Source organism: Balaenoptera borealis (genome assembly GCF_965194805.1).
Source record: "Balaenoptera borealis genome assembly, chromosome: 19".
NCBI classification, from domain to species: Eukaryota; Metazoa; Chordata; class Mammalia; order Artiodactyla; family Balaenopteridae; genus Balaenoptera; species Balaenoptera borealis.
Window position 1 is genome coordinate 63102893 of NC_138878.1, and position 23716 is coordinate 63126608.

At 58.3% G+C, this 23716-nt stretch overlaps 2 protein-coding genes across 3 annotated transcripts in view; one reads left to right on the plus strand and one right to left on the minus strand.

Moving 5' to 3' along the window:
* GPR32 (G protein-coupled receptor 32) overlaps nt 1-23716 on the plus strand; it is a 151951-nt gene that overhangs the window by 102952 nt on the left and 25283 nt on the right.
* The window catches only part of SHANK1 (SH3 and multiple ankyrin repeat domains 1), a 156884-nt gene that overhangs the window by 24343 nt on the left and 108825 nt on the right, over nt 1-23716 (minus strand). For both annotated transcript variants that reach the window (XM_082367701.1, XM_082367702.1), the window contains 14 exons: nt 21154-21451; nt 20754-20957; nt 20192-20263; nt 19003-19111; nt 18751-18902; nt 16923-17090; nt 16352-16468; nt 11257-11334; nt 10948-11014; nt 10346-10676; nt 9253-9446; nt 5352-5465; nt 5099-5174; nt 4600-4626 (listed from right to left, as the gene is read on the minus strand). In XM_082367701.1, the coding sequence (XP_082223827.1) occupies nt 4600-4626; nt 5099-5174; nt 5352-5465; nt 9253-9446; nt 10346-10676; nt 10948-11014; nt 11257-11334; nt 16352-16468; nt 16923-17090; nt 18751-18902; nt 19003-19111; nt 20192-20263; nt 20754-20957; nt 21154-21411 (1967 nt within the window). In that variant the 5' untranslated portion in view covers nt 21412-21451. The remainder of the gene's footprint in view (nt 1-4599; nt 4627-5098; nt 5175-5351; nt 5466-9252; nt 9447-10345; nt 10677-10947; nt 11015-11256; nt 11335-16351; nt 16469-16922; nt 17091-18750; nt 18903-19002; nt 19112-20191; nt 20264-20753; nt 20958-21153; nt 21452-23716) is intronic.

Here is a 23716-nt window from a genome sequence, read left to right on the forward strand (position 1 = left end):
ATCCCAGCTCTGTGTGGCGTCTCTCTCATCCACCACATTCTTCTTGAGCTGTCTAATGGCCCTCTTGCCCTCACAGCTTCCTGCAACTCTGTACTCCTTCTCCCCCACTCCTGTGTATGCCCCCTCCTCGCTCTGCACCCCGATCCCCCCTCCTCCAAATCATCTGAAAGCTCCACAGGACCCTAACCCACCCCCCATCAGCCCTCACTTCCGCAAGCCCTCATCACACCCCACGGGGTCCTCCCTTCACCTCCCATTTTGCCCTCACACACCCCACATCCTCTTTCCCAAAGTGTCTTCCATTGATTTCTGTGACCTCCTCACCCCTCTCAGGCCACCTCTCCCCCTCCTTTGCCCTCCTCCCTCCCACATCCTCTCGAGCCTGTGTACAGAACCTGCACTGTGGCCCCTACAGCATCCTAGGTTTCTTTCAAACTCCCCAGTCCCCCCCCCTTCCATTCTCATCCGTGGAAACCTCCTCCTACTTTTGCATCCTCAATTCACTTCATCACACACCCTTCCTTCCGCCTCCTTTTGCTTGCAGCTGCATTTCATTTACATTCCCTGCATCCTCTGTCTGTGCTCTCCCTAAACTGCCTAAATCCCCACCCCCAAATTCTCTTCACATTTCCTGCATTCCCTCCTTACCCCGTTTCTCCGCACACTCCACACACGCTCTATGCTCTGGTGTTCCCCATGTCCCCCCACTTCAGTGTCCCCCCCGCCACCGCCGTTCCATTCTCATCCTGTCACCCTCCTACCCAGACCCTCTAACCCCACCCCTGCCCTAGTGTTCGCTACCCACGCAGCACCCCATTCATGCTCCGTACTGCTGACTACCTGCCCTGCAGGAGCGCGGACAATGCTCTCCCCCAAGCCATGCCTCGGCGACCCTGAGCGGCCTCTGGAGCTCAGCGGCCAGCTCTTGTTCACCAGATCCCACACACAGAGACTGCGGCAGCATCGACTCCCTCCACCCCCACCCCGAAGGTCCCTCTCACACACCCAGCATCCCACAGCCCAGAGCCTGCTGCTGTACATAGCGCCCCCCTCTGGTTCTCAGCCCCTCCCCGCGTACCCATCTCCACCGGCCTCTCCAGGGCCTGCACACAGGCCCCCACGCGGGGAAGCCAGCCCCCTCCCATGCTGAGAAGCGGCACACACAGGCAGATGCAGCTCCCCGTGCAGAAGCTCAGCCGTGTCTCAGCACACGTGCCCCACACAGGCATAGACCCCCAGGGGGCAGGGAGAGGGGCGCATGGGGATGGAGACACACGGAGTCACTGGTGAAGGGGGGGAGCTGTCGGGGAGAGGACAGGCCTGGCAAAGGAGGGTGGGTGTTGGGAAACATAGCCGCAGTCCCTGGGACAGACCCCCCCCCCAAACACACACAAACACACACGAGTCCCTAGAGAGCCTCGCTATCGCTCCAAGTCACACACAGAGACAGACGCCGTCAAACAGGGACACCCAGATGGACACAGTTGGGGGGTGGGCTGGGAGCCCACCATCTCTCCATCCCTCTCTCTCTCTCTCTCTCTCTCTCTCTCACACACACACACACACACGCACACACACACACACACACGGCTGCAGGGAGCCACACACGCACGCACACACACACGCACACACACACACACACACGCACACACACACACGGCTGCAGGCAGCCACACACGCACGCACACCAACACAGCCACAGGGACACACGCACAGTCTCACAGTGACACGCAGCGGAAAAAGAGGAAGGGAGGGGAGGGGAGGCCGGGGGCGGGATGCGTGTGTGATTGGGGGGGGGAATGGCTGTGAATGGGAGAGAGGGGTATGAATGGGGGGACTTGCCAACTCCTTGAAGGGGTGTGGGGATACAGGAATCAGAGAAACGCGGGCCTGGGGTGTAGGCGCCTGAGCGGAGGGCTCCAGAATGGGGGCGCTAAGGGTGGCAGAAAGGACAAGTGGGGCCCGAAACCCGGAGTGGAGTCCGTTTGGAGGGCCTCCCTTGGAGGGAGGTCTTGGAGGAAGAGCTGAAGGGGGCCTGGAAGGGCCTGCGAGGGGCCTGGAGAGTGCGTGTGTGCGTGCGTGTGTGTGTGTGTGTGTGTGTGTTGCGGGGTGCTCGGGGAGAGAGGCCCAGGGAGGCGGATGAGAAAAAGAAGGGTAGAGATGAGGGGTCCGGAAAGGCTTTAGGGCTGAGAGGTTAGGGCAGAAGGGCGGAGGGGGCGGCTTGGGGGCGGGGGAGGAGTCCCAGGGATGGGGGATTAGCGGCTGGGGGAGGGTCGTCACAGCGGGCCGGGGCCTCCTGGTCGGGCCGCGGAGAAAAGGGGCGGCGCGCTCCGTTACCTGTAGATATACCAGACGCTGCGCCGCCGGGGCCCCAGGGCCGGCCAGCTGGAGGAGAGCGCGGGGGGCGGCTGCGGCAGGGAGCCCCCACCGGGGCGGCCCCCGAGACCCCCGGCGCCGCCGCCCGCAGACAAAGCCATCGCCGCCGCGGCCCCGGCCCCGGCCCCGGTCCCGGTGCCGGCCGCCCCCGCCGCCGCCGCCGCCGCCGCGTCCCCGTCCCCGCTCGGCCGAACCCCCGTGTCCGGGCCCCCAGGCCCCGCCTCATGCTGACCCGCGCCGGGAGGGGGGAGGAGGAGGGGGCGCGCACCCTCCCGCGGGAGGGAGGGCAGGGCCGGGGGCTCACATGCCGGGGGGCGCGGGGGCGCGGGGCGCGGGGTCGGGCCGCGGCGGGAGCGAGAGGACCGCGGACGGCGCCGGCTTCAGCACCGCGGACAGCTCCGGAGGCGGGCGGCGGGCGCGAGGCTTAACCCCTTGCCGTCCTGCGCCGGGCGGTGGAGGGGGCCGGACAGGGGGGAGGGGAACGTGGGGGCCCCCTTGGCGGGAGAAGGGGGAGGGGCGAGGCGCGGGGGGGGAGGAGAAGGGGAGGCACTTCCGGTCTGGCCCTCCCCCTTAACCCCCCCTCCCCCCTCCAGAGCCCTCCCGCGCAGGTGCAGAGAGAGGGAGAGGGGGGAGAGGGACGCACAACATCACACAAGATGCCTCGCAACCGCGTGCAGGGACGCGCGGACCAAGCCCCACTTCCCAAGCAGGGACAACACGGTGAGAGAGACCCCAGGAGGGGACACACAGACCCCCCCACACCCGCAGACAGACACACAGTGCACCCCAACACAGTCTGGAAGGGCCGGAAAGGGAAGGCCAGGACGTTCAGACTGGGCGCCAGAGCAGCGAGAGACACCCCTCCCCCCAAAGAAGTCCAGGAGGAGGGACATCCACTCTCCACGGCTCACACGAGAGCCGCAGACCCCCAGGGAGAGGAGAGAGGGCAGCACAGGCTAGGAGGACAGTACAGCTCCAGCTGGGATGCGGGGTCACAACACAGGCCAGGGCACCCCAGACAGGGGGGCGGAGAGCAGGGCGGGGAGGCAGGAGAAGGAGAAGCTCAGACACGCCGCAAACACAGCAGCACATGCCAAGCGGGCACAAGGAGTGGAGGAGAGGGAAGAAAATGCCCTCGACGAGACAGAGCTAGAGAGAGGAGAAGGAAGTAGCTGAGGGCCAGAGGGACCACCCCCATCCAGCTGTAGAGCAAGTAACCCCCAAACCAAAGCCAAGAGGAGACCCAGAGAGACACTGACAGAGACAAGAAGCAGAGGCTGATGGGGAGACTCCGGGTGGTGGTGGGGGGGACCTCGATACTCACCCAGTGCCCAGAGCCGGAGACGTGCCAGGCGAACACGCACAATGGTCAAGCGCCTCGGACACTTGGGGCGCAGGGTGGGACCCCAGTCCCGCCCTCTCTTCTCATATTGTCATTTCTCCCCCCCCCACTCCCCCATCCATCCCCACTGGCCAGAACACAGACACATAGGTTTGGACACATTTAATGGAAGGATGCCATGAACAAGGAGACCCTTCCCTGGATTAGGGGGAGCGGTGGGGGAGGGGAGGATTCATCTTTCAGATGCCCGCTTACGACCATCCCTCCCCCACAGCCTTGCCCTTCTGGAAGCTCAAGCCCTGGAGTCCTCCCCTCTTCTGCCCTCCCCTCCCCCAACACCCCAGGTCCTGAATTCCAGATCAGACAGGTGCAAATGCATGCACACAACTTTATCTGTTAATGCGCCGCACACACAGTGACATGCGTTAAGAGGGACAGGCATGTGCAGAGACCCAGCTGCCCACATGTGGTAAGCAGGACATCTCTGGAAACACTGGCTCTCATTCTCAGACACACAGATTCAGGGAAATGTGCAGAGCCAGCTGCACGATTAGCCACAATCGTGCACCCATAAATGACAGCCACAAATGCGCCCACCTATACAGAGCAGGACAGACCCTCTCGCTGTCACGGGCACATGTGCAAGGCTAGACATCTAGGGGCCTCCAGCCACACATGCACACAGACACGCGTCATGCGCACCTACAGAGACACACGGGCAAGAACACGCTCGGGGAATCCGTACAAGGATGTTCGCCTGTGTAAGATGTTCACGCACAGGGAAACTCCAGCTCTGGTGGTGCACACACATCCATACAGCCCCCAGGCACCCCTTCCTTCCCATTCCTAACCCCATCCCCTCCCTTCCCCTCCCCTCTCACCTCCCTGGGCCAATCCCATCCATCAAGCTTCAGAAGCAAGTCAGCCAGCAGCCAGGGAGGGGAAAGGTGTCAGTGTGCCTTCTCCCCGCCCCCACCCCGCCTGGCCCAGCTCTGCCCGCCCCCCTCCCTACGCCAGCACAGGAATGCATACACTTCTGCTGCACAGGACTGCACAGAGATGTGGCACATGAAGGAGACCAGAGCCGCCAGCCAGCCACACACATGAGCGCCCCAGCCCCCCAGGCACCCCCACCTTGCCCCAATCCATTTCATCGGTCTCTGGCTACCCCAGAGCTGGGCAGTCTCAGTGGCTGCCAAGGACGGTTTGGGATTGGGCTATGTAGTCTGAAGCTAACTCTGCCTTCCCCCACCCCTGGATCAAAGTTTAGAGGGAGCAGATGAGAAAGGAGGCTTAGAGGCGGTGGAAATATTTAAAAGGTGGAGTGTAAGGGAGTTGGGGCGGGGGGGGGGGGGCGCCCGAGGGTGTAAGGACATTTACCTTGGGGCATCAAAGCTGTCGTAGGAGCCCACGGTATAATGCCGGAAGAGTCTCTTTGCCTTGTCACTTCGGCTTTCTGCAGGGAGACAAAGGATGACCTTGGACCTTCACTCTGGAAACCATGGGCCCACCCCCTGGGGTCCTGGCCCAAGCCTTCCCATCTACCTCCCAGCACCCCACCCCCATCAGGAGGGGGAGGGAAGGGACATGAGAACCTAGAGTAAATCGGGGACAATTGGGGGCTCCTCGTTACCTTGCTTTGCCTCCTGGGAGCGGTTGGCCACCTCTTCCAGGCAGTCAGAGGGGAACCAGCCGATGCGACCTTTGACCTGGCCTTCCCAGAAGCCTCCTTCCCCGACGCTAAGCACTAGATGGGGAGCAGGGACATAGAAACATTTCTGCATTTCTGTGCTGCCCACACCCCCATCCGCTCCCAACACTTGATGCACGGCCTTTCCAGAATTCTCAGCACCTAGCACAGAACCTGGCCCAAGGGCATCCTTAATAAATGTCCAAGGAAGGGGCAAGGGGGAAGGGGGAGATACAAATCATGTCGCTTCTGCATACTAGCTTCCTGGACCCAGTGGCGACATCAAAACGGCACTGGGGAAAAGGGCTGTGTCCCATGACGTGGTCCTTGGAGGTTAGGGACACGCCCACAACTGGTTCTCATCTCCCCCGGTAACCAGTCACAACTCAGTTATTCCAAAATTTCCCTAAACCCTCCTAGGCTCCTAGGTCAAGTTCTACACCCCCATCACTGCCCCTGCCGCCTCCTGCAGTCTCCTTGCCACTTAATCTTTTGTCATCTGTTCCCAGACCCCTCCTTCCATTTCTCTTTGCTTCCCCTGGCTCTAGAAGGGACAGTAGAATCACCTCTTTCCTTCTCTCCACCGCTCGTTACTGGAGGCCACTTCCTGCCACCCTCACCCCTTAACCATCAAGCACACATTGACCGACAGCAAAGATGGGCAGCAGGGGCAGCTAATGTTTATCCAGCTCTCACTTGGGGCCAGGACCCTAAGTGGGGGGGGGGCACTTTCATTCACCCCATTTTACTGGTGGAGAAACTGAGGCTCAGAGAGCTGAGGTCAACTGCTCAAGGTTTTGCAGCTTGCAGTCGACAGAGCCTGGATTTGAACACGGCGCTGTTTCCAGAGCAGATGCTTTTAGTCATTTATTTTTGCTACCTCTCTGTTCCAGCACTTTGCTGCTGCTGTTCCTGATGACGATGAGGGCAAGCCCAAAGTCATCCATCTCTCCAGCACCTTTCACAGCTCTGTTCCCACTCGGCCCTTCACATCCTTTGCTCACTCCACTCCTACCTACCTGGTAGGTAACAACTGATTTCCCATTTCAAAGATGAAGTTGAAGCTAGAGCAGAACAATCTCTTGCCCAGGGATGGCTCAAGCCACGCTAGGATTGGGGTTGGGGCCATCTGATGCTTTTCCCTGCACAAACCACCTTCTCTGAGAGGGTCTGGGGAAACCAAATGGAGGAGATGCTCAAGGTCATGGAAGAGAGCAGGAGATGTGTGTCAAGGCGTCTGGGTTCTTGGCTGGCTCTGCCATGTCTGGCTGGGTGGTCTTGGAATCAATCATTTGTTCACTGAACAAATATGTATTTAGTGCCAGTCATGAGTCAGACATCAGGCTAGGAACTGGGTAGAGCTGTTGGACAAACTAAATGTGGTTCCTGCCCTCACAGAGCTTCCAGACTGGCAGCCATTAGAGGTATAACTCTCCAAGTGACCCCATGATTGGAAACTGAGGTCAACGCTTGAGGGACAAAGGAAAGGGTATTTGGAGAAAGGCCAGATGGGAGTATATAAATCCGATGGCAAAGGGGGACCACAAAGGTGTCTCAGAGGATGTGACATATAGGCTGAGACCTGAAGGATGCTAGGAGTGGAGGAGGCAAAGAGAGGAAGGAAAGGTTTTCCAGGCAGAAGGAACATCATGTGCAAAGGGTTTGTTGTGGAAAAGGACTTGGGGGACTTCCCTGGTGGCGCAGTGGTTGAGAGTCCGCCTGCCAATGCAGGGGACATGGTTTCGAGCCCTGGTCTGGGAAGATCCACATGCCTCGGAGCAGCTAAGCCCGTGCGCCACAACTACTGAGCCTGTGTGCCACAACTACTGAGCCTGTGTGCCACAACTACTGAAGCCTGCGCGCCTAGAGCCCGTGCTCCGCAACAAGAGAGGCCACCGCGGTGAGAAGCCCGCGCACCTCAGCAAAGTGTCCCCCGCTCGCCGCAACTAGAGAAAGCCTGTGTGCAGCAACAAAGACCCAACACAGCCAAAAATAAATAATAAATAAAATAAATAAATTAAAAAAAAAAAAAAAAGGACTTGGAGCATTTGAGGAATGGAGAGGAGGATGAGGTCCCTGGAGCCCTGTGGGTGAAGGAAAGAGTAGCATGAGATGAGGTTGGTGGGCGGGCAGAGGAGGGGCTTGCAGGCCAGGCTAAGGCACTAGGCTTGGGTCCTGAGAGCAGAGAGAGCCCGCTGCCTCATCGGGCTGTGGCAAAGGTCAGTGACATTGTGGATGTGGGTGTGCTTCGAGGCAATTAAGCATCTTTTAATGAAAGGAAAGGATAGGAAAACAGGGCAGTGCATAGAATTGCTGGGCTTGACATTCAGAAAGACACATGGAAGATACAACCCATGGCCCTCTGCCTGTGCGAAGGTCCCTCACACTTGGCCTCAGCTTCCCTTTCTTCTTTTGCATCCTTCAAAGCACAGACCTGACCCCACCTCCAGACCCACACACATACACACACAAACATACACACCCATACACTCGCTCCCCAGGCACGGTGCCTCCAGAGGCACTGCCCCTGCCCCCCACAGTTAACTTGGGCATTTGGTCATTCATCCATTCATCCCTTCACTCAGCAGGTGTGCACTGAGGCTTCCTGTGTGCTGGGTCATTAAACTGGGCCCTGGTGACCCAGCCCCTGGTGACATGTGACCTTGTCTTCAGGAACTCAGGTGATAGGGAGACAAGGCTACAAAAGAGATGCAGTTACACAACCTGCCTGATACTCTGATCCCTGCACATGCTTCAAGGCCCACTTAAACTCTGTCTCCTTTGGGAGGACACCCCCCTCCCCCAGCTTCCTCGGTGCCCAGGATCTCTCTCTTCTAAGTGCCCGTAGTGGGGGTCGCTTATGGTAATGACAGCTGGCGCTTATGATGTGAGAATCATTGTTCTAAGGGCTTTACAAGAACTGACTCTAATCCTCGCAAGGGTCCCATTGTACAGACAAGCAAACTGAGGCCCAGAGAAGTCACTCACCTGAGGTCGCCCCGCTAAGAAGTGGTGGAGCTGGGATTTGAACCCAATCAGCCTGGCTCTCAACCACTACGCTACTCGGCTCCTCTGCAAGCGTAGAGTCGGGCAAAGAATTGCTCCCCCATCTCGAATTAACTACTGCAGGGCACTTCCTGTCTCCAAAGCACCATTCTGTCCAAGAACACGCATCCACAGCCCTGCGAGGTGCGAAGTCTGCACATGGGTGATACTGGCATGGTTTTCCAGATGAAGACAGGAAAACCGAAGACAGGCAAACCCCCATGACAGCAGCCTCTATTTAGGGAGCCCTCAGCATGGACCGGGCTTCGCACACTGGCCGTCTTATCAGAGCCCGGGGAAGCAGGCACCACCCCGTGTCTCAGATGAGAACTCCTGGCAGAGGCAGGAGGTGAAGTCAAGGCGGCGTGGCCTCACTCTCCAAACACGAGAGCGGGAAAGACCCTGGGCTCAGATTGGGGACCTCAGGCAAGTCATTTCACCCATGTGAGGCTCTGCTCCTTCAACTGTGCGATGGGCTCCTGACAGCTGCCTGGAAGGGCGATCGTGAGTGAGATGGGACCCCGCAGGGGAAGCGCTCGGGCCGTGCCTGCTGGCGTCAGCTTCTCACAAATGCTCATCGCCCCTCTTTTGCCTGGACACCACCTCCTGATGGCCTCATCCCAGCTACGCTTTATGCCCCTCCGAGGTGGAAGGGGCATTTAGGTCTCTCTGAGGTCTCCGGCGTTCACTGGACATGCTAGGTGCTGGAGAACTGTTTGTCATTGACCGGTCCCTTCCTGAAGGGTTAGTTCACCTGCCCGACCCTCGTCCACAGCCCAGCCAGGCCCTGCCCCTTTACCTTTGATCTTCTCGCCCTTGCTCAGGGAGATCTCCCCCTCGGCTTGGGCCTGGTAGGACTTCACAGCCATGAAGGAGCGTCCGGGGACCGCTGAGTAGAGCTTCCGGCGTCTCCCGCGGCTGCCCAGGGAGCCCCCGGGGCCCCCGGAGCCCCCTGTGCCCCCAGCTGGCCCGTCCCGGGGTGTCCCGCTGGAGCTGCATACACAGAGGGTGTGAGAGGCAGGGGACAGTGGAGGGAGCGGGCACCTCTGGGAGAACAGGGTTCCTTGGGTCGGGGGGAGATGGAACATCAGGGTCGGGGAGGGGGTTTGAGTGCGTTTTCCAGCTCTGACGTCCTCAGGGAAAGAGGGCACTTGGGGGGGGTCCCCCTGCTGGACGGCTGCTGGCCCCGTTCCAGCCCTCTTTCTTGCCTCCTGGCTTCCGGCTCTGTCCCCTCCCACGGTCCTGCATGCCCTGCCTGATTCAGCTTCCTGAAGCTGAGCTCTGACTGTGTCATCCCTGGCTCACGGGCCTTCAGCGACTCCCAGCTTCCTCCTGGGTTGAGTCCAACCCCTCTGGCTGCCATCCCCGCCCCGCCGTGATCTTCCTCCCGCCCACGTCCTCAGGACAGGCCGGCCACAGCACCCCCTTCCCGTCCTCCTCTAGCCAGCCTGGCCTCTTTACCCCAGAATGCTCCCTGCCCATCCCCCCCACCTCTGGTCTCACCTCTAAGCCTGGAAACCCCTCCCCGACTCCCTCGCCCACCCCCACTCTGTTTGGCTTCCTCTCACCTTGCCCAGTCTGTCTGTCTGTCCAACATTTCTTTTGGGCCCCTCCCCCCCCAGGCCCATGGAGTAGGTGCTCAGCTAAACGCTGGTGCACTTGGACCCGGGTGCAAGACTGTGGCTCACGATACCCTCACTTCCTCAAGGGTGAGGAGAGGGACTTGGTAGTCTGAGGTTGGGACCACTGAGGTGGATGGATGGGGGACCAGCCACATGTGGGACGGGAGGAAGGCAGCTGGGCTGGCCCGGGGTGGGGCGCGGAGCTGCGGCTCTGAGGAGGGGATCTGGCTGGGATGGGGTCTGTGGGATCAGGGCTGAGCCTTCCCCTACCTGGGCCGTCCACGGGGCTGCCTCTTCGCCTCCTCGGGGTGCCTCCCTCGGGATGGGGAGCGGGCCCGGGCACCCCGGGGGCTGCTGGCACTTCGGAGGGTCCCACTGCTGAGCTTGGTGCTGGGGGCCGAGGGCTGCGACTGGCCCTGGGGCCCTGAGGTAGGGCCGGGGGCCCCGGCAGACGAGGTCCCCGGGGCCGCGAACACCATCCAATCAGGCAGGGCCATGCTGGTATCACTGTTGGCCCGCAGCAGCGCGGGGGGCACCGTCAGCCCCACGCCGGGGGGTCCCCGTCGCCGGGCTGCGTACTTGGGGGACTCCTGGAAGGGCACTGAGGGGGGCATGGTGGCAGGAGGGTAGAGGGAGGCAGAGGCAGGTGGGGAGGGCATAGGGGCGAGAGATGGTGGGGGAGAAGCGTGAGGGGAGAAAGACAGAGATAAGAAAGAGTGGGGTGCCTGGAACCCCACCCCCGCCGCTGCTCAGTGGTTCGTGCTCCTCTAAGGTGTATTTGATCCCATCCTGGCCCCCAGATCAGGTTTTCTGACTCCCCAATCCCACCACGCACCCCCCAGGCCCCCAGCTTCTCCCCTTAGCTCACTCACCCACGTCCTGTTCTCGATGGTTTCGAATCAGCTCCCCAAGTTCAAAATTCCCAGCAATCACTGCCACCTGGTGGGAGGGGGTACAGGGAACCCAGGGAGGAGAGAGAAAGAGACAGAGAGAGAGAGAGGAAGCAGGAAACACTGTGAGGTCTCTGGCCAGCTGCCCCCCCAAACCTTCACCCCGGTAACTTTGTCCTTCCTCCTCTCCCAGACCAAGTGCCTCCCTCCCAGCACCCCAAAGTCTCCCACCTTCCTTACCCCCTCTGTGTTCTTCATGCCCCCTCCCAACCAGCCCCGACAGCCCCAGACCTGGAAGGGGGTCTGTCCGCTGTTATTCTTCACGTCCTTGTTGGCCCCTCGATAGAGGAGGATCCTAGCACACGTCTCCTGATGGTCAGTGGCACAGGGTGAAAGGAAAAAAAACAAACAAACAGTTAAGGTCACCATGAGTGGACACAGACACGGTGCTAAGAACTTCCAGAACCATCTGATGGAAACCCGTCCTGCCCCGGACAGCAGCCACTTGCCCTTTAAATGTGGCCAGTCCAAACTGAGAGGTGCCGTGCATACAAACTACACACCGGATTTCAAGGACTTGGCATGAAAAACGTAATTTAAACATCTCTAATATATTTTTTTCATTTTTTTAAAAGTCCTAATTGAATTTGTTACAATATTGCTTCTGTTTTATGCTTTGGTTCCTTGGCCACAAGGCATGTGGGATCTTAGCTCCCAGACCAGGGATCGAACCCACACCCCCTTCACTGGAAGGCAAAGTCTCAACCACTGGACCACCAGGGAAGTCCCTCTAATAATTTTTATACTGATTACACATTGAAAGGATAAGATTTTGGATACATTGGGTTAAATAAAATATGCTACTAAAATTAATGTCACCTGTTTGTTTTTTCCTTTTTTTAAAAGTGGCTCCTGGGACATTTAAAATGACACGTGTGACTCAGGTTATAGCCTATCGGACAGCACTAACCTAAACCAGGGGTTTTCTTTATTATTATTATTATTTTATTGAAGTATAGTTGATTTACTATGTTGTGTTAATTACTGCTGTACAGCAAAGTGATTCAGTTCAGTTACACACACACACACACACACACACACACACAGAGACACACACATATCCTTTTGAAAAATTATTCTTTTCCATTATAGTTTATCATAGGAGACTGACTATAGTTCTCTGTGCTATACAGTAAGACCTTGTTGTTTATCCATTTTATATATAGCCGTTTGCATCTGCTAACCCCAACCTCCCAATCAGGGGTTTTCATCTTCAGCACTACTGGTATTTAGGGCCCAGACAAGTCTTTGTAGCGGGGGCGGTGGTGGTGGTGGTGGTGGAGGTGTGTGTCATCCTGTGCATTGTAGGGCTTTCAGCAGCATCCCTGGACTCTACCACTAGATGCCAGTAGCACTCCCCTCCCCAGTCGTGACAACCAAGAATGTCTGCAGACATTGCCAAATGTCCCTTCGGAGGCAGAAGCATCCAGTTTGAAAGCCACCAATTCAAACCTCTTGGAGGGCTTACTATGTTGCATGTCTGGTGCTCAGCACTTTCGAGGAGGTAGCCACCGAAGGGCCCAACAATTCCAAGAGATGGAAATTATTGTCCCCATTTTACAGATGAGGAAACTAAGGCTTCAAAAGGAGCTCAAGGTCACGTGGCTGGTGATGATCAGCACTCAGATTCGAACCCAGCTTTTTCTGACTCCCAAGCCTTTGCTCTAATCACACACTCTGCTGGACCCAGAAGGAAGGGGGCAGTGGGACCAGGGTCAGGCAGTGGGGGAAGGGATATCATCCAGATCAATTCCTTACCAATGTCAATCACAACATGTCACTCTTTGGGTCAGACCCAATGTCCTCGCCCTGGCCTAGGAGGCCCCTGCTGATCTGCCTGCCCTGCCCCCCCCACCCCCCAGCCTCACCAACTTCATCTTCTACCACTTTTCCTTGCTCCCTATGCTCCAGCCACACTGGCCTCCTTCTTCCTCTGACAAGCACGCTCCTGCCTCAGGGCCTTTGCACCTGCTGCTTCCTCCGCTTGGAATTGTCTGCCCCTAGATCTCCGTACAGCTCACTTTCTCACTTGATTCATGTTTTTGCTCAGATGCCACTTCTTCAGAAAAGGTCCCTCTGACTATCCTGTTGAAAATAACCCCTTGTCCAGTTCCCGGCTTTATTTTTATTTACATGATACCTGCTATGTGCCGGGCATTCTTCTAAGCCAGAATTAACTCATTTTCCACATAACACTGCCTCCCTGAAATTACATTTCTATTTTATTCGTCTCTAGCATCTCTCCCCCACTACGTTGTCCGTTTCAGAGAGGCATGGTTTTGTCTGTGGCACCCACCACCTGGCATAGTGCTTGGCCCGTAAGAGCTGTTCGATAAACACTTGCTGGATGAGGGAGTGTCCTCCCCCTTCATCTTGGCCTGGCCAAACGCAACCTGGCCCCCAGCTCAGCTCCACTCCAGATCCCCAAGATGCTAATTTAACCAGAATTCACAAAACACCTGCTTGGTCTCACCCTCTTCACGTGACAAACCCATCAAGGATGCTTGTACGGGTCCATCCTACAGGACAGGCTCAGAGAGGGCAAATCCATGGCCAAGGTCACACAGCCAGTCAGTGGGGCAGCTAGGACTCAAACCAAGCCTTCTAATCTATCATCTATTTCCTGTGAAAGCACAACTCCGATTGCCCAAGTCCAGTGGTCCTCCGATTGGACAGTAAGGTTAGCCTGGTTCGTTTTCTGGATGTGTTTGTGAGTGCGAGTGTGTGTGTCCATGTGTGCACATGCTGTCTCCCCAACTAGACTGTAAATTAGTGCCATGTGTGTTTTTGCATATCTGCCAGCCCCCACTGCCACCTTGCCTAGCACAGGCCCAGAGCATCTCTTTCAGCTTAACCAGCAATTCACTACACTCTTAGAGAACCTCGTATTTACTGGTGTGCTAGCACTTCTCATTGTATCGCAATTATCTGTTTACACATCTGCCTCTTCACCAGACTGTGAACTCCCCCCACCCTCCCGAGGACAGGCGCCGTGCCGTATCTGATTCATCTCACAACCGGGCACACAGTAGGTGCTCAAGAAATGTGCACGGAAAGGATAAGGATGGAGGATATGGCATTGAGTCATTCAAAATTCAATTCGTTCAAGTCATTCATTCATTCATTCATTCATGGAGTCATTCAATCTACCTCGAAGCAAATACCTGTTGAATGTTCTGAGTTGGGTGCTGTGCGTGGTCTTGGGGGAAATTCAAGGCAGCTGATCCATCATTCATTCATTCACTCATTCATTCATTCAACAAAGATGCATCTAAGCCTAGTATATGCTGGGGCCTTGGGACAGAGCGATTGATCAGACTTAGGCCCTACCCCTGAGGAGCTCACAGCCTGGACATGGGCCTGATCTTCACCACCAGAGGCTAGACGGGCATGCCAGGAGGCCAGAGGGGCAGAGAGTGAGGAAATCTTTCAGACCCAGCTCTGGGCCTTGGGAAGCTTAAAGTCTGGGAGGGAAGACAAGGGGAGAGAAAGTCGGAAAAGAACCTGCATTTGTCAAGCATCTATTTGCTAAGCACCATGCCAAGAGCAAGCAAAACATTCACACCCTTGATCCTTTGCAAGGTAGGTGTTACTGACCCATTTCACAGATGAGAAAGGAGAAGCACAAGGTGGGGAAATGGCTGGCTCATCTGACCCACTTAGAGTAATTGTTCCCTCTGTATAACTATATACGTGCTACATTTTCCCTATTCAGATTACTGGTATGGTTTCTGTCTCCTGACCTGATCCTGATTGATAATGGTAATGGTAATGATAATAATAATTATTATTTGTATAGCTGCCTTCTAGGGATGAGCACTTAATACACATGATCTTTCATCCCCTTCAATCAGCTGACGTTATTCCCATTTCGGAGAGTGGGATGGAACCTCAGAGAGGGGACGGGACTTGTTTGGGGCATCCTGGCCTGTGCACAGGCTACTGAGTCAGAAAATCCGGACACGAGGCCCGTGTCAGGGAGCAGGAGAGACAGATGCACTGGGAGGGGGTGGGGGTGGGGAAGTGACGGCAATCTGACAAACACTGAGTTCTCCCTCTGCGGGCGCAGAGCAGACTGCTTGCTGCCACCAGGCAGCACGTGGCTACCTGCCACATCCTGGCACTGCAAGTTCTGATGAGGCAGAAGGGACTGGGGCTGTTCTGGAAGACTTCCTGGAGGAGGGGGAAGAGGCTGATGGATCAGCCACAGCATGCCAGGCCCTGGCCTCCGAAGTCCTTGCAGCAACTGTCTAAGGGCAGGGAGCCTTGGGAAGCAGGTGGGGAGACTGAGGCACCGGAGGCGGGGGCTGACCTGCCCAGGATCGCCTGGTGCACAGGTGGCAAAGTGGCCGGGGTCAGCCGGCTAAGAGCCTCGGCTCTTGCCAACCCAACTGGCCACTACATCACAGCTGGAGTGGGTACGTGAGACCACACCCCCTTCTGCCAGTTCTTTACTGCTCACCTCCACTCAGAACTCCTGAACTGCGGACGGTCCACCCAGCCCTGAATTGCTACAACTTGCGACACGCTCTTGTCCCCTTCAGGGGTTGCGGTTTGGCCTTTCCCCTGTCCCCTGCAGTGGGCGGCGCTCCACTGGCAGCTGAATGGAGACCCATTAGAAATAGGACCCTCAGGGATTAACATATACACGCTACTACATGTAAAATAGGTCATCAACAAGGACCTACTGTATAACACAGGAACTGTACTCAATATTCCGTAATAACCTAGACGGGAAAAGAATTTGAAAAAGAAGGGATGCATGTCTACGGATAACTGAATCACTTTGCTGTACACCTGAAACTAACACAACATTGAACGTCTGCTCTACTCCGATATAAAATAGAAATTAAAAATAAAAGAAATAGGACCCTTGGAGTTTCTTGCATTTCCAGGAGCAATCCCGACTCTCTCCCCTCTGGTTTTCTGGCACAGGCTATGCCCTCTGCCTGGAACACCCTTTCTGCCCTCTTCTACTTGGCCAACTCCTCATCTTAGCACTGATGGCACGTCCTCCAGAGAGCCACCTTCACCCCAGCCCCAAGGCCAAGCCCAGATGTGGGCTCCCACAGGGACCTGGATTCCCGGTGGCCGCCCTCTGAACACTCGGGATCATAACGGCAGGGTGTGTCCCTTGATGGAGGGGCCGCCTGTCTTAATCACTACTGTGTCCTCAGCACCCAGGTCTGAGCCTGACACAGGGAAGGTGTTCAGGAAATATCTGCTGAATGAATGAATGAATGAAATAGTGAAAGAACAGAGGGCACAGAGAGGCTGGGAGGCTGAAGTCAGGAGGAGGGCCCGGGGCGGGCGCTGCAGGGCAGACCTTATTGTAGAGGGCGCAGATGTGCAGGGCCGTGTTCCCCGAGGCGTTCTGGGCTCCAGGCTCAGCCCCATAGAAGAGCAGGTGTTCCAGGTGCTGAGAATGGCCCCTCTGGCAGGCCTGGAGAGGATTGGGAGCTGAGGAGGCTGGAACAGACCCACCTGACCATGGCATCTGTCTGTCTCCTTCACCTCGAGGCCAGGAAGCTCTGCGTCCACCTCCCCTTCTCCTTTCAACCCCCATTCCTGCTTAGGAACTCACGCTGCCAGCTTCACAAGTCATTGCAAGGCCCAGGGCTCTGGGCTGGCTCCTTGGGAGGGTCGAGAGGCCATCCCCCCTCATCTCAGGGATCGAGGTTTCCAGGTCCCACGCCATCCCCTTCAGGGTCCCGGTGCTGACACCCTCCCTCATCTTTTCCTCTTTGGGGACCATGCTACTCCCACCCCTCCCCTCTGTGAGGACGCCAGCATCTGGAGCCCTAGCTCCTTGGACCGGGGTCCCTGATCCCTGGCCCCCTCCGGGTCCAGCAACCACCCATGCCACCCCCAGCCCCTCCTGGCCGAGTCAGGAGCACCTGGTGGATCTCCTGCCAGCCGTTCTCATCAGCTATGCCCAGCTGGGCCCTGCTGTATAGAAGCAGCTCACAGCAGCGGGGGTCGCCCCCCACCATAGCCGTATGGAACAGAGGAGTCAGCCCCCGGCGGTCCTTGTAGTTGGGGGAACCCCCAAGATCCAGGAGCGCCTAGGAAGGGAGAAACGAAGACAGTCAGACAAGCACCGGCTCATGCTGAAGGGCCAGTGGGGAGGGGAGTCCTGGGTGACCCACACTGGCCAATGCCAGAGCTGGTTCTGCCATGATGCCCTTGAGCGACCTTGATACTGGTCCTTCCCCTCTCAGAGCCTCTCTCATCCCTGTGAACAATGAAGGGATTGGGAAGATGCCTCCAGAGGACCCTCCCACTCTGAAATCCTGCCCAACCTTCCCCCATGGGCGACGTTTGGTGAGACAAATTTGGGGGACAAATGAGAGAACGGAGTCTGGATGCAGGGTGGCCCCTGGCTGGGTGGGAGGGGTTATTAGGACCAGGATCCCGAGGATGAGGCACAGAATGAAGTCTGGGAGGGGGCAAGCTTGGGTTAAAGCCACTTGGGCCAGCCTCACAGGGGCTGGGGGCTCGGGGGCAGGGAGTGGTCCCACTCAAGTAACGGCTCTGGGCCTGGAAGGCTGGCAGCATCGAGCACGTGAGGAAAGAGTGTTAGTTGGCGGCAGCCCTGTGTGAGGAGAGTCTGCAGCGGCACTGTCCAACAGCACATTCGCACCATTTGTGGTGATGGAAAAAGTCTACAACCGCACGATCCAATATGGCAGCCACGTGTGGGCTACTGAGCGCTTGAATGTGGCTAGTAAGCCTGAGAAACGGAAGTTTTCATTTTAGTGCATTTGACTCCATTGAAATCTACACAGCCCCATGTGGTTGGTGGCTGCTGGATTGGACAGCGCAGGCCTGGGGGGTAGGGGTGGGGTGCGAGCAGGTGCGGGGTCTGGGGGAGGGGTGTACATAAAGAGGGTCTGTTGATTCCAGGGCTGTAAGGCAGATCTTTGTGGCTGGTGTTTAGGGATCTTCAGGAAAGGGTTGGAGAAAGCAAAAGAGGCTCCGTTAAGCTGGAGCATCTATGAATCCTGGTGTTTATCAACAGCTTTGGGGGCGGTCTAGCCTGACCTGTGTATGAAGAGGGATCAAGTGCCCTTGGGTGGGGGGAAAAGAAGACTTTTTAAAAATTAGACCGGGAGAGCTGACTCCGTGTATGTATTTTGAGGGTCTACGAGGTTCGTCAATTTGGGAAGGCACATTCTAGACGCTGCACTGGAGGAGGGGGCTGTGAGAGAAGGGGGTGTGTTTGGGGGGTGAGCTGCTAGGTTGGGAAGGGTAGATGGAGGGGCGGAGGGCCAGTGTCTGGAGGAGGCAGATGAAGGGGCTGTGTCTGCAGGGTGTGTATGGAGGAGGGTCTGTATTTGGGGGCAGAGCAGGGAGCTCATTCTGTATTTTAAAGGCCACCAGGAAAGTCTACACGTCAGGGAGACAGAGGTAGGTGTTGGTGTAGATCTGGGTCAGAGGGAATGGAGAAGTTCTGGGTGTCAGGAAATTAACATGATCTACTTGCGTGTAGGGCAAGGGTCCACGTGACCATCAACTACAGCTGATCATGAGCCTTGAGCTGGGGCGGGTGGGCGCTCCTGGAGGTCCCAGGAGGGTATCAGATTCAGTCAGAGGAGTAGCAATGGAGGAGAGGTGGAGGAAGGGTCTGGGTCAACTGGCCCAATGCAGTCTGGGCGAGAAACATGGTAATCTGGGGGTGCCTCTGAGCTCTAGGGAGGGTCCCGGGAGGATCTGGCACCTCACCGTGAGAGCGAGGCAGTGACGGGCACACGCGGCCTTGTGTAGTGCTGTCATGCCATCCCGGGCCCGGAAGTCGATGTGGGCCCCGCCCAGGCACAGGGTTCGAATCACCTCTACAGAGCCTTCTGTCTGGGCAGCCAGCGTCAGGGGGGTCTCTGGTGGGGGGGGGGGGAACGGGAAAGGCCAGTCACATGCAGCCCCTAGGCCTTGTTCTTGACTCTCCAACCCTCCCAAAGCGCCCGGCCCTCTCCCTACCTCCTGAATCCGAGTCATGATAATTGGGGTCCAGCCCCTTGTCCAGCAGCCGTGCCACCTTATCGGATGTCCCGAGCTGCACATACTCCAGGAACTTCTTCAACCCCGTCTGAGGCATAGACAAGAGAGAGAACACAGGCCGGTCAGGGAGGAAGGGAGCAAAGCTGGGTTCTGGGGCAGTGCTGTCCAGTGGAAATACACAGGAAGCCACACATGTCATTGAAAAGTCCCTAGTAGCCGCCTTTTTTAAAAAAAAAAAAGGAAGGGGAACTTTAAATTACATTGAAATTCACTTTAATGACCTATCTCTTTTTAATCTACTCTATCTACAAAATTACCGTTTCAACAGGTAATCCACATGAAATTTATTAATGAGATATTTTACTTTTGGGGGTACTGAGTCTTGGAAATCCAGTGTGTATTTCACACTCACAGCGAGGCTCAGTTCGGACCTGCCACACCGCAGGTACCTGGGGAGCCGTATGTGTCTGGAAGCACCTGCAGTGGATGGTACAGGTCTGGACGGATGGAATATTTGGGGGAGGACAGAGACAAATGCATGGTGGGGTGGGGATGGGGATGAGAAGATGCCGCCTGGGAGCTTTCTTCCCAAGTGTCAAGGATCCTTCACTTCACTTCTGACCAAAGCAGCCCCCTGGCTTCTTCCCAGCTTTTAGGGGACCAGAGGAGACGCAGGGGACATATAGTCTGAGAACTGGAGGGCAAGATAGCAGGAGGATAAACGTGGCTGGGGAGGAGAGCATCCTTGGATCTGGTAGAGATTTAGGCTCTGGGATTGTGGGAACTGCAGGGTGTCTATGAAACAGCCCCTAGGCAGAGGGATGCTAGATGTCAGAGTCACAGGCCAAGGAAGGCGGGGTCCTGAGTGGATATAGGGGACCTAGGAGATGAGAGGGGAGAATCCAAAGATGAAGAAAGTGGGACCCAGGTGGATATGGTGTGAGCCTGAGCAGAGGCACAAGGAGGAAAGAGAGGAGATTTAAAAGGCTATGATAGGGTTAGCAGGGGCATTTGGGGTTGTCCCAAATGTGACACAGCATCCCAAATTAAGTGGGGCACCCTGGCAGAGGCAGAGAAGGGTTGGAGGGCTGTTGGGAAGAGATAGGAGAGAAAATGGTTGGGCAGGGAGCTCCAGGTGGGAGGGCAAGTGTCCGCAGGGTTCTCTCACCTTCGTGTGCAACTTGGCCAGCTGCTTCTCATCCAGGTTGGTCTGTTTGTAAACTCGGGTCTTGTATCGGAACTGAGGCCAGGGGTGGGGTAAGGGGAGAGACAGAGACTCAAAATCAGGGGTCTGGACCCCCTTCTGAGCCAGGAGTCAACTCTGGGTCAGGGTGGAAGCAGCCCCAGAGCCTTGGCTGGGTGGGCAGAGCGGTGCTGGGCCACTAGGGGCATGTGGACGGCAACCCCTAAGGAGTCTGGACCCCATGGGGAATGTTCTAGAATACCTACTGTAATTGGGCATCCTTTCCCACTTTGATAGATAACGGGAAGCTTGGGGCTGGAAAATGACTTGCCCAAGGTCACTCCACCGGTCAGAGGCAGAACGCACGGTAATTTGAACCCAGGCCTCTCTGACTCTGATTCTTAGGTGCCCCCCCGAATCCAGAAGAGCCCACTGGGTTTTCCCTTGTCAAGGTCTTGGCTGGGAGAAAAAATGGGGAGGGGGCAGATGTGTCTCAGGACACGTCTTCTGTCATCTGTGAAGGGGCCAGGAAGGCCGTGGGCCTCACCTCCAGGTAGGGCACCCCCTTCTCGAAGGACTGGGGGTACTCCCGCAGCAGCCGCTCCTCCTCCAGGAAGTTGGCGTCGCGGCCCGAGGTGGCCGGCTGGAACAGGCCGTAGTTGAGGACATCCTGCAGGCTCTCACTCAGGGCGCAGAGCACCTGCTGCTTGGCTGTCCAGATGGTGGCATCTGGGTTGAAGCGCAGGCATTTCTGGTGGGGGAGGCGACAGGAAGGGGCCTGAGGTGGTGCGGGAAGGGGCTGTGGGTGATTCCAGGGACAGAGTGGGTGTTGGGGGCAATACGTGGGGGTCTGGAAATTGGGGGCCACGTGTGAGGACACCCAGTACCGGAGGCCTCCCCGTGCGGGCTCGGGTCCCCCCCACCCCCACTCCGGCCAGCCGGCTCACTGTTTGGTGCAGGTCAGGGATGCCAATCCTAAACACCATCATGCTGAAGTGGGCGTCGTCTGGGACAGACATGGAGCGGCCCTGGAGGCCTCGAACCGAGGCCAGGCTACCAGGTCCCCCGCTGCCCCGGCCCCGGGTCCCCCGGGGGCCTCTCCCTGGCCCGTCTGGGGAGCTGTCGGATTCTGAGCCCCCCTCGGGACACTCGCTGGCACTGTGGCGTTCCTCGTCCTCGCTTGTCGCGGGGCTGTGGGTCATCATGGGGCCACGGGGCGACGGGGGACGGCAGCATCACAGGCGGCTGCGGGGGGCCAAGGGCGGCTGTCAGACTAGGAGCCCGGACCCCCTGGAGGCCACAGGCGCACTCAGTGGACAAATGATCAAGGGCAGCCGCCCCACCCTGCCCGAGGGAGGCAGGAAGGAGGCTGGACACACCCCCCAGACACTCCTACGGCCTCCAAGCTCTCTCTCGCACGCGCACACACACACACACACCCCCAACCCTGCCATGCTGCCTGCACGTCTCCTTCCCTGCCCTTGGCCTTGCTCGCAGCCCCCCGCCCCTCCTGCGCCCCACTTTGCCGCTGACCCAGCGTGGTGGTGTCCCAGAAACCGCAGAATCACCGCGGGAGCTACTGGCCCACTTTGCCAGGCCACGGATAAGGCAGCTAAAATTAGCTGAGGACAGACAGGTGGGCGACCCACCGGCATCCTGCCCTCCTGGCCCCAGCCAGGGCCCTCACCTGAGGTCCTCCCATCTTCCTCCTGGGTAACTGGGGTGAGGCTGAGATGTAGTAAGGGGGAGAGGGAGGTGCCTTGAGCCTAGGGTGGAGCTGGTGACTTCACTGAAGCGCGGCTGACAATGTGTGCAGAGGGCTGCTGGGGGACCGGTGTCCCGGGGGGCAGGGGCACTGGGACGGGGGTGTCACGGGGCAGAGTACCATGCAAAGGGTGTGCGGGGGGAACCACAAGAGGTTGCCTATGCAAGTTTCTGGGGGCATCTTGAGAGGGTGTGTGTGGGGGTGGGGAGGCTGGCCCTGGGAGCGCCGTCCAGGTGACAGTCACCCTGTCGGTACCGGGTGGCTGCAGATGACCTGTGAGTGTGTTTGAGGCCTGGCGCTGCCGGGTGGGTGGAGTGGCATTGCCTGGTACTACTGGTGGCCCCACTGTGAGGGAGACTGGGGGGCTGGGAGGGAGGCTAAGAAGGGGGGTGAGACTCTGGGGGACTGGGGTGAGAGATCCTCTCCAGATCCCCACTATTCTTTGCCCCTGAGGGAGTCTTATAAGGGTGAGTCCCAGATGGGGTCCTTTTCTCTCATTTTCTCCCCCCCTCCCATCCTAGCACCGGAAACCAGAATGTCTGGTCTTGTCCCTCCCCCCCACACCAGGCCCGGCTCCTGCACGTTGCCATGGAGATGGGAAGCAGTGGAGGGTACTGCTGACTTTGGGGGAGTGGGGATGGGCTGGGGGGTTGGGGGAGGGAAGACAAAATGTGTGGCGGGGAGGAGAGTTCTAAGAGCTGTGGGCGAGCCAGCATCTAACCGTGGGCAGTCCAACCCCTTCCTCAAGCGTGGCCACGGCATTGAAGGCCCCTCCCCCTCTAGGTACCCCGCAGAGCTGCCCCTGCTTTACCCTTGCGGAGACCCCGGCCTCCTCCTACCCTTCGACTCCACATCCCACCTCCGGACCTGGGGCTGGCAGCCACTCCCCCTCCGCTGACCCTGGCTGACCCTCAGCCTCAACCGGACACTAATGGGGTGGCCAGTGGCCTGAAAGCAAAGCTAGCCGGGTCCCCCCGCGCGTGCGGCTGCCCCCGACTCCCCGGCCCCTCCCCCTCAGGCCCAGCGGGAGGGAGCGGGCACACTCCGCCGGGGCGGCATGAATCAAACGCTCCGCGGCTAAGAATAGCTGGCACGCAGCTGGTACTGAGACGGGGCTGAGGAATCGGCGGGGTGGGGGGGGGGGAGAAGGGGAGGGGGGGGTGCCCTGGGAGGCTGCGGGGGGGCGGGGGGCGGCTGGCTTGGCCGAGAGCCGGCCCGGGAGAATGAATGGAGGCGGAGAGAGGCGGGGAGAGGCGGGGAGAGGGAGCCGGGGCTGGGGCCGAGAAGCTGGTGGGGGAGAGCCCCGGTCCGGGGAGAGGGGGCGGGGGCACCCGGGAGCGGGACTCGGGGGCAGGAGCCGAGGGGGCGCGCCGGCCGGCGGAGAAGGAAGAGGGGACGGGGGGGATGGGGGGGAGCTTGTGAAGGGGTGGGAGGGGACTGCAGGAGTCTCGAAGGAGAAGCAGGAGCTACAGGGGGTCGAAGGGGGCGGAGGAGGCCAAGGCCCAGACCCCCCTGGAGGAGACGGGCACCGGGATGACCCGGGGAAGGGGCCTCGAGGGGTGGGGCCGCAGGAAGGGTCGAGGGGCCGAGATGGGCCGGGATGGGCGAGGCGGGGGAGTGGCCGGGCAGGGCCAAGAGGCGGGTACAGCGACCGAGCCCTTGGCCCAGGAGCGCGGGGAAGCGGGTTCGGGCAGGGGGCTCTGCCGGCGGCGGACGGGGGCTGCATCCTCCCACCAAGTCTGCGA